Genomic DNA, 16,717 nt, shown 5'->3' on the forward strand with positions numbered 1-16,717 from the left:
TTTTAAAAAATCATTATGAATTGGATTATAAGCACAACAATTTGAGATAAAATTTGTAGAAATAAACTATATATACACACAATATATATACTGGTATATATATATTAGTCCAGTGTAGCTTTATAGAGACAAACCGATAGGTAGATCGATAGATAGATTGTATGTGCTGATTTATATGTGCTGCTAACCTTTCAAAAATATCTATAAATAACTCAATTCTATTATAATTTATATATTAAATTATAAATTGTGTATATCTTATTTTAGTATATAATATAAATTCATATAATAACATCATTTTTGTATATAATATATATTTTAAAATGTTTCAGTTGTATACTTTTAATTTGTAGTCCCATCATGAACCGCGGTGGCGCGTGTTGAAGCGGAACCTCAGTGCGCGTGCTCGTGTTTCCGGCCGGACACATTAGAGAGTTGCGCAGCTGCAGACTGTGCATGTGCAGAGAGAAACTTCAGTGCTCGGTGAGTGATGATGGTCAATAATAATAATCAGACATGAATCTGAACTGATCTCAGAGCTGCTGTGCGATCGGTGTTTAGTAAGACACACACATGCTCTTCAGATGCGCTCGTTGTTTTCGACTGTCATGATCTTTTAACCCTTTTAATCCAGTGTGGCTCTATGTGCAATACATCTGAAGAGGCTTTATGTGCAAGTTATCATCTAAAGGCCACTTATAATGTTAGAGTAAGTCCTCTGGTCCTTGCAACAATTAAAATGTAATTATGTTATGTCAGGGCGTTTCAGTCTTTCAGATGCCACGGATTCATCCTCAAATCTAAAAGGCATATTTTCTTGTATAAAGAACCAATTTATTTATCCTTATTATTATTATTTTTTACAGTATGTGTCTAAATATTATTTGGAAAATATTTAGTTTTTAAGTTACATGTAAAAATAAATTCTACTCATTATTAGTAAAAAAAAAAACTGTAGGAGAACTTTGTTAAAATATTGTTTTTATCAGTTATATTCCAATTTTTTTTTTTTTTTTTTTAATCTTATTTGTGTTATTTATTTTCACATAAGCCAAGGTGTTCTGTAAATGTGGGCGGTCTTATGTTAATGAGCTCATGATTATGACAATATCACATCAACATCGTCAGATAGTTTATTTCAAAATAAAAGTCCTGTTTTCCACAATATGATCACCTTAAGACATGTTGTATGCATGCATTTATTCATTTACATATTTTGCACTGTTTCGAAGGCCTGCCTGCAGCATATGTGTTAATATGTAAATGTGTTTCAAAATAAAAGTCCTGTTTTCCTGAAGACATTTGAACCATTAGGACAGTGTTTCTGGTTTTCCCAGCAGGTTTGAGTGTTCAGGATGGAATCGGCTGTGGAGGTCGAGAGAGGAACTGCCCCTATTAAAGAACAGTACGGTTATATATTTGTGTTCTGATTATGATGTTAATAATTTGATTATGATATTAATAATCATGGCGTCTGTCGAGCGATATGTGTTTATGAGTGACTCGAGTCTGATGTACTCAAACATCTGTGTGTTCCCAGGTTCCTCACCAGCAAAGAGAAGTTCCACGCGTTCCTGGATTCGGGCCGGCCGGGTCAGAAGAGCGAAGATGCGGAGCGAGACTCTGGAGAACCGGAGCAGAAGAGGATCCGACTGGACAGCGAAGGAGCGCCCGAGGAACCAGAGAAGAAGGAGGAGGAGAAGAAGAGGAGGAGAGGACAGAATAAATCCAGACCTCGCATGAAACCTCAGAGCTACGAGGGCAGACGATTGTGTCCGTCAATCATTCAGGTGAGATATATATATATATATACAGTAGTAATAGTTACCAAATAGGTTTCCAAACACTTCCCCCATTCGCCCAGTGTTACTATAGTTAACCAAAACCATTTAAAATGGCTGCTTAAAGTCCCCCTGTGGTGGAAATCCAGCTTTTAATGTTGTTTATGTGTCTATGTGGTGTTTTTAATCTGCTTTAAGACAAACCATGTGTAAATTCATAAGTCGACAGCATTGCTGAGTATTTCCTCCTTAAAACTGCAGTGAACCAAAGACAGTCTCAAAAACACGCTTTGAAATCGCTGGTGTTTCTGACGTCACAAACTACCTTGTAACCAATCAGATCAACGTGTGATCGTCAACCAGTGGATCTCTGAGCTGAGTGAGTGGAGGCGGGGCTCATTTGCATATTCATAGCACCGCACATACTAAATGAGGCAAGGGTGTCGAGTTACAGTCCAGATATTTAAGGCATGAAGGCAGGGGGACTTTAAGCGATATCTCTGGTTTGGTTTATCATAACGCTCCTGTAACGCTACAGTTGTTAGCATTATCCGCGTGTCTTCCAGGAGCGAGACACTAAGTGCTTCTTCGGCGATAAGTGCCGCTTCCTCCACGACGTGTCAGAGTACATGCGCAGTAAAGCGGAGGATCTGGGAGAGCAGTGTTACCTGTTCAACACCTTCGGCAAGTGTCAGTACGGCGTCACCTGCAGGTTTGCTAAAGCTCACACCAGCGCCGAGATGAAGAACCTGGTGAACGCCGACCTCTACAAGCCCAGCGCCGACAGAGAGACGGTCAGGAACCACCTGGACAAAGACCTGCAGAGACGCCTGAGGAAGAAGCAGGTGAGCTTCAGCGGCGCCGAGGCCTTCCTGAAGACCATCAGCCGGGGGAAGAAGCTGGAGGAGGAGCAGAGAGACCCGGAGACACAGGTAAACATCAGCCATTACCTGATATCACTGATTAACTGGAGCGAACACTCACAATATTCCTCATTATAATAATTCATACGCAGAATAAAAAGACTAGAATAAAGAGGCGGGCCTGGTTAAGTTAGTTAGTAGTGTGTTGAAACCAACTCTCTTGAGTCCAACACTGAAGTGAGTTGAACTGCAGTTCATGGACTGGCCACTAGAGGCCGGCTGCAGAAGAGAGTCAGTCCCATAGACCCGCATGTTAAAATGCCCAACTTTACAGCAGAGAAAAACATGTTTACAGTCTGGAGCAAAAACTGGTTTTGGTCTATAAAGCTAATTTAGCCCTTCATGACGACTGTGAGGGGTGAATTTATTTATAACTCATCCGTTTAAATTATATTAAGCCTTAAAGTTGTGCATAATTAAGGGCGTGGCCGCTTGAGTGACAGGTGGATTGCCGCTGATGTCACTGCTAGCCGTTTGTCTGCTGTCTGTTAGCGTCACGTCACCTCAGCTAATCCGCCTCGCTGCACATTTTCGTTTATCCGGGAGTGACGCTGCCAAGATGGCGACGGTCGGCTCCGCCCACTTTGGGCTTCAAAAATCTTCAGAAACACTACGCCCATATTTTTTTTACGGTCTGTGTTATCACCTTATATCACTTGACCACTCAATATAAACTTGAACATGTCATAATATTCCTCATTTAAATAATTAATACGCAGAATAAAGGGGCGGGGCCTGGTTGAGTTAGTTAATAGTGTGTTAAACTGGTGGTTATAATAAGGGGCGGGACATTTCCCAAACACACTCGAAGCGCTCGACCAATCACAACACACTGCTCCAGCCGACCAATCAGAGCACAGTGTGCTTTTCAGAAGGAGGGGCTTCATAGAGACAGGAAGTAAACAGAGCGTTACTGACAGACTGGGAAGAGAGGAGCCGCAACAATGGAGAAGATGGGGAGAATAATCAACATTCAAGCAGGAAAACCTGTTCTAGTAGAGCCTGAAACAACATCAGGAGCAGAATCGGTGCTTTTTAAAGTGTTTAATCGCTAGATCAGCGCTGCTTCAAACATACAGGCTCGTGGGTTTCCTAAAAACAAATGTTCAAGATGTTTTAGTGAAATACGTAAATATAATCTGAATTGCAGGAGAGTGCGGTTCCTCCGGTGAAGACTGTGGGGCCGATTACAGACGCTGACATCATCAAGCTGCGACCGTGTGAGAAGAAACAGGTGTTTGGAATAACATACTATATAATGCTCTTTTATAGTATTTCCACTTGAAAATAGCCAAGCTTGCATCAACCAACCAGTATCCCACAATCCAAATGAAACTGGTGAAATATGAAATAAAATTGCATTTTTGATCTCCTAAAAGTTTAGACATTATTATACACTTATGTTGTATATAATATGTGTACCTGATCCCCACTAGTGTTTAATTCTGAGATCTTTGACTCTTGTACCTCAGGTGGATTTCAGAGACAAGCTGTATCTGGCTCCTCTTACTACGGTAAACTCTCCCGGGTTAATGTGAGTGCTCGTGAGACGTGTTTCTCGCAGCTCATGGTGTGTGTGTGTGTTCTGTGCAGTGTGGGAATCTGCCGTTCCGGCGCGTGTGTAAGCGCTTCGGGGCCGACGTCACGTGTGGAGAGATGGCCATGTGCACTAATCTCCTGCAGGGACAGGCGTCTGAATGGGCTCTCCTCAAGAGGCACGCCAGCGAAGACCTGTTCGGCGTTCAGGTGTGTGTGACGCCTTACGCCTCAGCGTATCAGTGTGTGTGACGCCTTACGCCTCAGCGTATCAGTGTGTGTGACGCCTTACGCCTCAGCGTATCAGTGTGTGTGACGCCTTACGCCTCAGCGTATCAGTGTGTGATCATTAAAGGTGCAGTCTGTAAGATTGACAGCTAGTGGTAGAGATAGGTACTGCAGTCCAATTCAAAATATCAGAGATCGTGGTTTCTCCCGCCTCCACAGACTCGCCGCTCACACGGGTCGCCAGATCGAGCACACGCAACAGGAACGAACGAAATGAATGAAAATTGGCAACGAGCAGTATATCACAGACCACAACTAAACATTCCAGCCTGGAAACGCACATTTCAGAGTAAAATAACTGGCTGTAGAAGTGTTCGTCAGAGAAACGAGTGTGTGTTTCCTCAATATATGCAAACATGTTATGGTATTTTATGCTTTAGTAGAGTGAAAAACTTACATATAGCACCTTTAATGACAGTCTGACTCGTTATACAGGGAGATATTGACTGCTTTGATGAAACTTAATGCTGGAATTACCATAATTGTGAGCCGTTCGTGTCATTGGAGTGACGTTATTATTGGTTTCTAGGCTCGTAACGCCAGACTGGGTCCATGTGTTGATCATTATCACTGTTATTTAGAGCAAAACACTACAGGAGAATATAAGTCATATTCGCACTTCCACAGTTTATTGGAAACACTTTTTGTATTACAAGATTCTGAAATGTTTCTTATGCAAATGAGGCATGGTCTAATTAAATATGTGCTAATTTGCATACATTTCCATAACAGAAATCTGAAAATTGGATAAAGCAGCTTTGATTTTGTTGACATTAGAGTTAAAGGATTTTTCCGAGGGGATTTCTCAGTTTATCATTCCATAAATCAACAGTCACATGTTCACCATGCTTTTAGGAGTAAAATGTTCTATAAATCAGGCGAATGATACAGTATATGAACAACCACTTGGAATATATATATTAATTAATTTTGGATGTATATTGGATGTTTTCTTTCCACTAGTCTGAAAAAACACGCTATGAAAAGCCAAATATCCCAAAATCTCAAAACTGACCAGTGCATGAAAAAAAAAGGTTTAGCCTGTAGTGTTTTGACTTGACTTTATGTTCTTGCAAAATAATAATATGGCTAAAAATTGCATATCAACCAGTAAAATGTGTAGCATTTCCTACCCAGCTTCCCAGCTGTTGAATTGGCTGCCGTTTTGGTTGTTTTTACGTGACGTAAAGTCTGATACAGTAGACGTGTGTGTACGGTGTCTCCCGCATGAACTGACGTGAGGTTGTGTTTCAGCTGGAAGGATGTTTTCCAGACACCATGACCAGATGTGCCGAGCTGCTCAATCAGAACATCGATGTGGATTTTGTGGATATAAACTCCGGCTGCCCCATCGATCTGGTTTACAAGAAGGTAACGTACAGAAAAGCAGGCTGGGAGGCCATTAGCAGCTTTTAAAGGAATAGTTCACACACATACTGTCATTATTTAGTCAGATATCAATAATAACCTGTATACTGATGCTGTTTTACATAGATCATAGTGAACACACTGTCACGATTCATGTTTTCTGGAGTTTCACTATTGAGTCGCAGATTTTTACACGGCTTGAAACTGTTTATTCCTTGAAATTGTGAATATTTCTCATAGGGCCATGAATGTGCATGCAAAGTTTAGCGTTTGGAAAGCCTGTACAAATTTCTGACTACGATGGTCAAAATGACCTTTGAATTGGAATTGGTTTCCATGCAGTTTGCCAAAAATCAACACTTGTGTAAAACAACTGAAAACCTGTATCATAGCCTGTCAAAATATGAAATGCGTGAGAATTTAAGACTTAAAAGTTTACTGGAAATTGAAGACTTGTGTTCTGAATCAGAAGAGAATTTGCTGTTTCTTCTTCTATTTGAGTTTTACTGTCGAAATGTTTTTTTTTGTTTCTTAATTTCTTTACTAAAGGCATTTTACACCAATAGTACAAATAGAAATAAATACTATAGAATAAATAAATAGAAATAAAAACATAGAATTTACCACCAACACAAAGGTTTTTTTTATAGTATAGGAGTTAATAATTTCAGATATTTGTGGGGGGGTTTGTCACTGAAAAGATACAATAGAGGTTTTTACATGATTCTTTAGTTTTGATTTTTGGTGAATTGCATGTAAACCAAAGGAGGTCGATTTGACCCCCAACACACAGCGTTGCCTTATTTTCAGAAGAACGCTAGTTTGTGTGAGCGTGTAAGCAGTGATTAACTGATCTGTGTTTCCTCAGGGCGGCGGATGTGGCCTCATGACACGAACCACCAAATTTGAGCAAATCGTGAGGGGAATGAACTCTGTAAGTGAACCGAGACCTTGACCTTGATGTTTAAAGAGTGTGTTGAGTGTTCGTCTTGTATGGCGTCGTTGAGCTGCATCATTGGACGTCAGTAGGTTTGTTTACATGAACATGTTTTCATCAAATCGATTTCAGATTCTGCAAGTTATGTTTATATGAACCCTAAATGTCACAATCTGATTCTATACATTAACTTTTGCATTTATGTATTGCGTTCAGAATTGAAGAAAGACGCCGTGATAATTTTGACGTAAAATTGACATTTTTATGTCAAATTGACAAAGGAACTTTTTTTTTTATAGGAGTTCATAATTTCTCATGTTTTATATTTTATATTCTTTGAGAACCTACAAGAGGTTTTACATGACTCTTTAGTGTTTTTGTATTGTTGATAGCATGGAAACCAAAGGAGGTCAAGTTATAGTTATACGAACCCTAAATGTTACAATACGATACACATATTCATTACATTTGCATTTCTGTATTACGACCAAAACTTCAGTTCGCTGCATGCAGACCCGGAGAACACCAAGTATGATTGTTTTGCATCACAAATTTATGTCAGAACTGCTTTTTAGCAGATATTTAGTGAATATTGAGTCTTAAAGTTCTTAAAACGCAAGACGTAATTAAACACGCATGTTTGTAAGACATTTGTAAATATGCTCATCACGGCACTGCAAATGTGCACAAGATATTTGTGAATCTGAGACGATTCAAGCATTTACATGCTGTTTTTTCCTATTGGTCGGATTATTTCAGGTCTGCAGCTCCCTTCAATCCAGTTGATATTTCATTCAGATCGAGCTGAATCTGAGTTTTCCATGAAGGCGTGTCAGTCCGACTGCGCCCTCAATCTGATAATAAACAGATGATGTGTAGCTGTGCTGTTTGTGACGCGTCTCTTTTGCTCTTCTTCAGGTTCTGGACGTTCCTCTAACGGTTAAGATCCGTACGGGAGTTCAGCAGAACTGCAACGTCGCGCACAAGCTGATCCCAGAGATGAAGAAGTGGGGCGTGTCGCTCATCACGGTACGGTGAAGTTCAGCGAGCTCAAGCTAAGATGAGGTTTCGTTCATCATGGTGACGAATCAGTGAGTGTTTTTCCTCCGCAGCTGCACGGCAGATCACGAGAACAGCGTTACACGAAGTCAGCTGACTGGGATTATATCGACACTTGCTCACAACTCGCCGCTCCTGTACCGCTGTTCGGTGAGTAGACGCCGCGGAGGATGCTCCATACTTCAGATGCTCTGACTCTAGGGATACACCGATGACCAATAATTCTTTATATTTGAAAACCGATAATTCTTTATATTTGAAAACCGATAACCGATAATTCTTAATATTTGAAAACCGATAACCGATAATTCTTTATATTTGAAAACCGATAATTCTTAATATTTGAAAACCGATAACCGATAATTCTTTATATTTGAAAACCAATAACCGATAATTCTTTATATTTAAAAGCAGATAACTAAAAATTCTTTATATTTAAAAGCAGATAACCGATAATTCTTAATATTTGAAAACCGATAACCGATAATTCTTTATATTTGAAAACCGATAACCGATAATTCTTAATATTTGAAAACCGATAACCGATAATTCTTTATATTTGAAAACCAATAACCGATAATTCTTTATATTTAAAAGCAGATAACTAAAAATTCTTTATATTTAAAAGCCGACAACCGATAATTCTTTATATTTAAAAGCAGATAACCAAAAATTCTTTATATTTAAAAGCAGATAACCAATAATTCTTTATATTTAAAAGCAGATAACCAATAATTCTTTATATTTAAAAGCAGATAACCAATAATTCTTTATATTTGAAAACCGATAACCGAAAATTCTTAATATTTGAAAACCGATAACCGATAATTCTTTATATTTAAAAGCCGACAACCGATAATTCTTTATATTTAAAAGCAGATAACCAATAATTCTTTATATTTAAAAGCAGATAACCAATAATTCTTTATATTTGAAAACCGATAACCGATAATTCTTTATATTTAAAAGCAGATAACTAAAAATTCTTTATATTTAAAAGCCGACAACCAATAATTCTTTATATTTAAAAGCAGATAACCAATAATTCTTTATATTTGAAAACCGATAACCGAAAATTCTTAATATTTGAAAACCGATAACCAATAATTCTTTATATTTGAAAACCGATAACCGAAAATTCTTAATATTTGAAAACCGATAATTCTTTATATTTAAAAGCCAACAACCAAAAATTCTTTATATTTAAAAGCCGACAACCAATAATTCTTTATATTTGAAAACCGATAATTCTTTATATTTGAAAACCGATAATTCTTTATATTTGAAAGCCGATAACAGATAATTCTGTTCTCATTATAGTTTTATGTGGCCGATATGACGGACTTGCGCTGCACATGTTGCACTGAACTGTATTTTCCTTTTTTGAAGTGATTTCAATCATATTTCAAGCAATTCAAATCCATCATGTTGAACAGTGCGCATCTGAAGCGTCTCAGCTGAAGGGAATAATACATTATTTATCGGCTTTAATATATCGACATATTTTCTTATCGGGTCGATAGCGATAACATTATCAATGGTCATATATCGGCTGATACCGTTATGGTGATCCCTGATTGGCTCTGTTGGTGTTTGTCCCACAGGTAACGGAGATATCCTGTCGTATGAAGACGCCATGAAGGCCAGAGAAACGGGAGTGTCGGGGATCATGGTGGCGAGGTCAGTCTGCGTCACTGCATCATCGGTGTCGTTCTGGGCTGCGTTTCCCAGAAGCATCGTAAGCCTAAGAAGTTCGTAAAAACGATCGTACGACTGATCTTAAAGGGATAGTTCACCCAAAAATGAAAATTAGCCCATGATTTACTCTCCCTCAAGTCATCCTAGGTGTGTATGACACTCTTCTTTCAGACGAACACAATCAGAGTTATATTAAAAAGTGCATCTATCCATGATTAAAGTGCATCTATTCATGATTAAAGTGCTCCACAGGGTTAATAACGGCCTTATGAAGTGAAGCGAAGCGTTTGTGTAAGAAAAATATCCATATTTAAAACTTTATCGACTAAAATAACTAGCTTTCAGACAGACACGAACATTTTTGGGAAACCGTGGCGAGCGTTCGTAACCTTGCACATTGAGAGCGCTCTTAAGAGCTGAGATACATCGTTATCGGGAAACCCGGCCCTGGTCCTTCCTGAAAGAACTCTTTGGTGTCTGTTAGGGGCGCGCTGATCAAGCCGTGGCTCTTCACTGAGATCAAGGAGAGCCGACACTGGGACATTTCCTCCAGCGAGCGCCTGGACATCCTGCGGGACTTCAGCAACTTCGGCCTGGAGCACTGGGGCTCCGACACGCAGGGCGTAGAGAAGACGCGCAGCTTCCTGTTGGAGTGGCTCTCCTTCCTGTGCAGGTGACGAGGAGAATTTCACAACACACATCATTTCAAGTGATCTGTTATCAGAGGAAACTAAGTTATGCATTTCAGAAATGTACATATACAAAATCACAGTTAGCGAAAAAGGTATTAATTTAAACAATGTAATTTAATGCAGAACCAGTGAGCTCATTGCAGTAATGAATACTTGTCTGTTAACAAATGATTATGACATTTAGAATAATGCAGCATTGGTGCCTAACCCTGCATTAAACGGTTCGTAGAAGGTCCTCGAAGTGCTTGAGTTTGACTTTCTGAAATGCAAGTCCTGGAAAACCCTTGAAAACAGCCATTTTTATGAAGAAGTACTTGAATTATTGAAAGACATTATGGGAAATTAATTTTTTTATTTATTGATAAAACAATCTTTTCACACAGAATTAACGCCGCAGCTCGTCTGATACAGATATAGAGGCGTTTCGCATGGCTATTAGTGTGATATTGCTCATATAAATATCCCAGTATATGATACAGCTTTTATTCTTCAGGTCAATCATATATTCAGATATGTTGAAGGAGAAAAATCAGTTTGAATGAGGAATCATTATATCTGATTGTAGTCCCTGAAAAAACCCTAAAAAGCAGTGCTTAAAGTCCTTGAGTTTGAGTCCTGGAATTAGATTGTGCAGTGTGTATGTGTGAACCCTGTGTAAACACACTGCTCACCTTCATGACGATCCAAACCCGTATGGAGCTGAGTGTACACGTGTGTTCAGGTATATTCCCGTGGGATTGTTGGAGAGAGTCCCGCAGAAGATCAACGAGCGTCCGCCGTTCTACATGGGCCGGGATTACATGGAGACTCTGATGGCCAGTCAACACGTGGGAGACTGGATACAGATCAGGTGACCGAGTCATTCACACATCTCTCTGACCAAGAGCAGAACACTACAGCCCACAACTCCTCCTCAGTTACACTGTGTTTCCATCTCAGTTTATGCACATCTTATCAGATAAAAAATCTGTTTTTATGTGCATTTTTAGAATTTATGCACATCTTGACATTTCCATCCAACTATTTTTATGCGCATTTTGGAATATTGTATAAAAGAACTGTATGGAAATGTCAAGATGCGCATATATTCTAAAAATGCACATAAAAACTGACCTTTTTTTTTTATCTGATAAGATGTGCATAAACTACGATGGAAACACATTTACAGAATAAATCCATCAAACCTCATGTGACTCAGCGGAGGCTGTGATTGGATAACTGGAGTAACCAGCGGACCAATGGCATCGCAGCATCTCTAATGTTGGTTTGGTGTTTCTGAAACGCCGGAGTCGAAGTGTGGTGTAATTTGGTTTAATTCCCTCCAGAAGCGTCTCACACACCAGCATCCGAACGCCAGAGAACACGACAGCGTTTACTGTGTTTCATCTGACGCTCTGAGACACACTCGTTTATGATGGAGGGAAAAAGAGTCCGATTGCAGAAACGTACTTTTATTACCAGTTTTTTGAACACATGGGAAGGAAATGCTGCTTATTCACAAATATTTTGTTCCAATTTAGTGCAAAGCTTTGGCTGGAATCATTGGCTGAGAAGTCTTCTCTTATTAGACAGCTAAACTGAGTTTTGTGTGTTAAATTTAATACCCGTTTGCATTTTATAGTTTCATGTTATGATTTCTCTTATGAATTTATATACTGAAATAAGAATTGGTATTTACTGGATAAATTTCACTCACAAGGAGTTTAACTTGTGTGTTTGGTGTGTTATGTTTTTTATAATTGATTTACTAACGTAACGTCTAATTAAACGCATGACTAAGGGCCTGTCGTCTTCTGTTGGCTCTGCAGTGAGATGCTGTTGGGTCCGGTGCCGAACAACTTCAGCTTCCTGCCGAAACACAAGGCCAACGCTTACAAATGACCATCGGCTGCAGAGAGGCTGATTACTGAATAAAAGAGTGCTAATCAAACTTTTATTTTCTTTTGTTTTATTTCTATCTTGTTTGAACATGATTAAGCCGAAGTTATTTATATTCAGCTTTATTTTATTTTAAATGTATTAGAGATGTGTAATACTGAAGAGGTGTGTGTGTGTGTTAGATATAAATGCACTGTTTTATAATTAAAGCAGAACTGATCAACAGAATGAAACAGATCGACACTGATCTTCTCTGGTTCTGTACTGATGATGTGAAAGAGAATAAAGTCGAATACTCACTAATGACTGCAGTTCACATTTAATCGCCCGTCGCACCAGAGATCATGTGATCTAGTGAAAACACTGAAATATTGCATTTTGTACATTAGCATCTTTTAGCAATGTTTTTATTAAGTGCATAGCATGAGTGTTTTGACATGATTGTGCCAGTGTTTATCATCTTTAATGATCAGAGTTTACACAGTCACCTGAGAACTACACATCTCCCAGAATACAGTGCTCTTATTAAACACATTCAAGAATATGTGCGATACAAACCCTCAGGCTGCACCAATCACGGCCTCTGCTGATCAGGTGGGCGGAGCTACTGTCAGAGGGTGCGACACACACACACACACACACACAGGGCAGCAGGTATACAAACATGAAATCATTGTGTCCTTTCCAGCATACAGAAGTTGGATGAACTCTGACCTGTGATTCTGTGCAGTGAAAAGCTCTAAACGTCTGATCTCGGATGAAAACCCAGCATGCACTGCAAAAAATGATGTTCTTCAGTGTTTCTGTCTTGTTTTCCAGTACAACGTCTCAACATTCTTAAATCAAGATGCATTTACTGGAGAAGAACAATGACTGAAGACATAATTAAGTCGTTTACCTGAAAAATCAATAAGAAATAAAGAGTTTGTGCTTATTTGTTGAAGAGTGGACTCATTCAGGTCGCTTGGCATCAAACGAGTTTAAAAGAATAAAGCCTTCAGAATTCCCTCTAGTGTGAGAGCACAGCATTTATTAATTATCATTTTGCATAGTTTATTAAAGCAAGCATGACATCACATCCTGTTGCTCATCTTTGCAGCAGGCCCTGAAAAATAGTCACTTTTGGAAATATTACAGAAGTATCTGTGCTTGGTGAAGAAATATGGGTATTTCTGCAAGCAATGCAATATTAATGATTTTAAAGTAAATGCTCTGCCAGTCAGTATTTCTGGAGGCTCGTGTCTTCTGCATGACATTTACAGCTGAAAGACACCTGTGTGTGAAAGTTCTGCTCTTCATGGTCCTGCACCAGCTGATGGACTCCAGGAGGCGTCTGTGGTGATGAGTGTTTATGGGTATCCTCACCTCTGACCTCTGACCTCTAACAAACACCACGTAAGGCACACATGAATGCAAACACATCATAATCAACTCCTCTGCCTTACTAACGTCAGTCTGGTGTGATGCTTGAGATATTACTAATGCATGGATGGGTTCAGTCCGGCTCGAGTCGTTCTCCGGGTCTCATTTCCTCCTCGATGAAAACAGAAACATTAATACTGGTGCGCACACACACACACACACACACACATACACACACTCATGATTCAAAATTCAGTGTGCGACAACTGCATTGTTCTCATCCCATTTCCTGAAGTGGAGTCACGTTCAGAAGAGAACACTAGCACACTTCTACTGCAGCATGCTGACTGGACACAGTATGTGCACGAACACCATGATGGAATACTCTATCCCACAATGCAATGCACTTGATATGACCTTCAAGAAACTAGTTATTTTTGAACAACTGGTTCCATCATGTTGAAGTCAGTGGGATTTTTATGTGTTTTTGTAATAAGGTCTGTGGTGAACACAAGCTCAAGATATGTTTATGATTTATTCTATGAGTAATTCCCACTCGTGCTTTTTTAAGCTTTTACATGTCTTGAAAAAGACGTTTGCTTACAAGTGGCATTAAGCGGGAAAATAGGGGCATTAATCAGGTAAACTCACTAGCAACGTTGTGTTTATAATCGAGTTCTTGCAAACTATTCTCAATTTCCAACTTGCAGATTTTAAATATTGATCAAGTTATTGAAGCGTAATGGCGGTGATGTTGAAGTCATGTGACTGTGGTGCAGTTCATTTATAGCCAAACTTTAGCGTTTTACTTCTGCCGGTTGTAGCCTTCAAAATTCATAAAAGTTGTTCATTTGTCAAGATTATCAGAATGAACAAAACATGAAAAACTAATAAACTTTTGTTGGACACAGAGCTTGTTTATCTGCAAAATATCCAAAATCCTGTTCATAATTGTGTCAAACTAGCAGTTTTATCTGAAAGACATTTAGACGCCACATGCTGAATTAAACATGCGATGTAATGAGATCATGTTCGCTACAGTATATGCAGTGCAGTGATCAGTGTGCTAGTGTTCAGTCCCGGACCTTCCCTCTAGGTGTGCTGTGCAGCTCGTGGGGTCATTCGGGGTCAGAGGTCAGTGGTTGTGTGTGCAGGTGCAGGTGCAGAGTTCTGGCGGGTATGTTCACAGGTTTAGGGGGGATCTGCGGTTTGAGCGATGCGGTGCGTCTGACGAGGGCCGTGCGCTGGAGGAGAGGAGGCTCGCTGTAGCTGTGCTGTCGCGTCAGACACGAGCCGCCCGTGACTAGCGGCCTGTGGATCTCGTAGATGTTGCCAGCGAGCGCCGACTTCGGGTTGAAAGTGTGCTGGCGGGCCGTCGTGACCCCGTTTCCCATCTTGATGAGGACTTTGCGCTGTGATTGGACGTGATTGATGCCGTGTGGCCGTTCGGGAAGCGTTTGCAGTGGAGCCTGCTGAAGCGTTGTGGTTTCAGGCGTCTCTTTTAGGCAACTGTAGTATGAGGAGGGCATCTGTAACGTCAGGCTGTACGACACTGGATTGGTGACATCACGCACTTGGGATTGCGGGATGTGTTTGAATATGTCGTCGCCGTGGTTTTCTGAAGGTGTGTGATTGATAGAAAGTGTCTGATTGGTTGGAAACCCCTGCAGGGTGGAGTTGTGGGTGTGGCTTCTCTCCCATTGGCTGTTCAGAGCCTTTAAGTTCTTGATTGGCAGCTCGGGGGTGGAGTCGGGGGTGGGCAGCGTCGAGACCAGCTCTTCCTCCACGGTTGCGTGTGGCTTGACGGGTGGCTGCCGGCAGGGCGGGCCGGAGCTGTAGTTCTGGGAGGAAGTGATGTCGTTCTTGTCCTGTTTGGTGTCCAGCAGGCGGTTGAGTTTGGCGAGGCTGTTGAGCGAGAGCGCGTGAGGAAGCGGCGCCTCTGGCTCTTGTTCTCGCTGGGATCTCTGACCACAGAAACACGACACCAGTAAACCCGACGCGATCGCACCCAATACGAACGCCACCAACACACACGCGCCCAGAAGAGTGTAGTGGAAGCCGTCGCTCGCGCTCGCCGCTTCAGGAAGCTGCTTCACTCCTGCACACACAGACACATTCATTATTATTATATGCTGCAATGCTTTGGCAATGAAGGATCTTAAAACTGAAGCTGCATTAGAGTTTCTCCAGGTTTCTGACATGAGAACTGATGCACTGAGCCTGAAAATATGAAGCTTTAGCTTTGAGTTGTTTGTATTATTGGTAACACTTTCCAATAAGGTTACATTAGTTAACATTAGTTAACATTAGTTAACTACATTAGTTAATTAAAAATGGAAAATACTTTTTTTTTTACTCTTAATGTTAATTTTAACATTTACTAATACATTATTAAAATCAAAAGATGTATCAGTAGCTGACATGAACGAACAATGAACAGCTGTAGTTATTAACTAACCATAACACAGATTAATAAATACTGTAATATATGTAATGCTCATTGTTAGTTAATGCACTCACATTATCTAATGGGATCTTGTAAAGTGTTTCTGTATTATTACTTCAGAGGCCGGATTCACAAAACATTTTAAAGAGTTAAATTCTTCTTAACTGCTATTTTCTTCTCTTTTCTAACTCTGTATCTTTTTTCTCAAATTTCTTCGAGACAAAACGTAAGAAGAATTTGAATTCCTGAAAAGAATGTTCTTAAAAATGATTGTAAATAACCTCTTAAAGTCAGGATGACCTCCAACGTGTCTTAAACCCTAAAGGTAAGATGTGTAATGAATTAATTGGGTTGAGCATTACCAATATAACACGAGCTACATATAACACACACTGAAGTGACAGCAATGACTAACACTGATTGGTCATGATGATGAGTGATGTGACTTTGCTAAATTGGAAAACAGTAGATTGTAAATTGCAGTAAACTGCCTTGTGACTGACGTTAGCACTGAACCTCACACACTCAACTAACCCCAGCAATACTCAGACATGACATCATAATGTGTGTGACACTGACCAGACACTGAATCCACAGCTGAGTTCACATCACTTCCTGTGGCGGACATCACATCTGAGCACATGTGAACATAGAACAGATTGCAATCAGTTTACATTAGTATTAGAACAGTGTTTTTATATATATAAATATTTGCACAATTCCAGAATATTGGCATATATGGAATATTC

The 16,717-nt window shown here is 39.9% G+C and overlaps 2 protein-coding genes across 5 annotated transcripts in view; one reads left to right on the forward strand and one right to left on the reverse strand.

Annotated features, from left to right (window-relative positions):
• Positions 1-353: 353 nt before the first annotated feature.
• On the forward strand, positions 354-12,461 carry dus3l (dihydrouridine synthase 3-like). Of its 2 annotated transcripts, none has more exons than XM_079879887.1 (15): positions 354-483; positions 1,338-1,405; positions 1,541-1,790; positions 2,348-2,713; positions 3,855-3,938; positions 4,177-4,218; positions 4,298-4,450; positions 5,783-5,899; positions 6,765-6,830; positions 7,752-7,862; positions 7,946-8,042; positions 9,497-9,572; positions 10,075-10,263; positions 11,004-11,132; positions 12,091-12,461. In XM_079879887.1, the coding sequence occupies exons 2-15, from the start codon at positions 1,356-1,358 to the stop codon at positions 12,161-12,163; spliced, it is 1,803 nt and encodes a 600-aa protein (XP_079736013.1). In that variant the 5' UTR covers positions 354-483; positions 1,338-1,355; the 3' UTR covers positions 12,164-12,461. The 2 variants fall into 2 exon arrangements, with proteins under 2 accessions (XP_079736013.1, XP_079736014.1); XM_079879888.1 differs by having other exon boundaries at positions 401-483; positions 1,341-1,405.
• A 79-nt stretch (positions 12,462-12,540) lies between these two features.
• sema6ca (sema domain, transmembrane domain (TM), and cytoplasmic domain, (semaphorin) 6Ca) overlaps positions 12,541-16,717 on the reverse strand; it is a 28,439-nt gene continuing 24,262 nt past the window's right edge. For 2 of the 3 annotated variants that reach the window (XM_079879868.1, XM_079879867.1), the window contains exons 18-19: positions 16,548-16,601; positions 13,168-15,620 (exon numbers count right to left, since the gene is read on the reverse strand). In XM_079879868.1, the coding sequence (XP_079735994.1) occupies positions 14,641-15,620; positions 16,548-16,601 (1,034 nt within the window). In that variant the 3' untranslated portion in view covers positions 13,168-14,640. Of the gene's footprint in view, positions 15,621-16,547; positions 16,602-16,717 lie in introns of all 3 variants that reach the window. The other variant, XM_079879866.1, reaches the window with a different exon arrangement.

This window comes from Squalius cephalus (assembly GCF_949319135.1).
Source record: "Squalius cephalus genome assembly, chromosome: 8".
Taxonomy (NCBI): Eukaryota; Metazoa; Chordata; class Actinopteri; order Cypriniformes; family Leuciscidae; genus Squalius; species Squalius cephalus.

Bases quoted from the DNA above. Each gene is read 5' to 3' on its own strand.
- dus3l (XM_079879887.1), top strand. From the start codon at position 1,356: ATGGAATCGGCTGTGGAGGTCGAGAGAGGAACTGCCCCTATTAAAGAA. The intron at 3,939-4,176 runs GTGTTTGGAATA...CTTGTACCTCAG, and splicing joins GACCGTGTGAGAAGAAACAG to GTGGATTTCAGAGACAAGCT. The intron at 9,573-10,074 runs GTCAGTCTGCGT...GGTGTCTGTTAG, and splicing joins TCGGGGATCATGGTGGCGAG to GGGCGCGCTGATCAAGCCGT.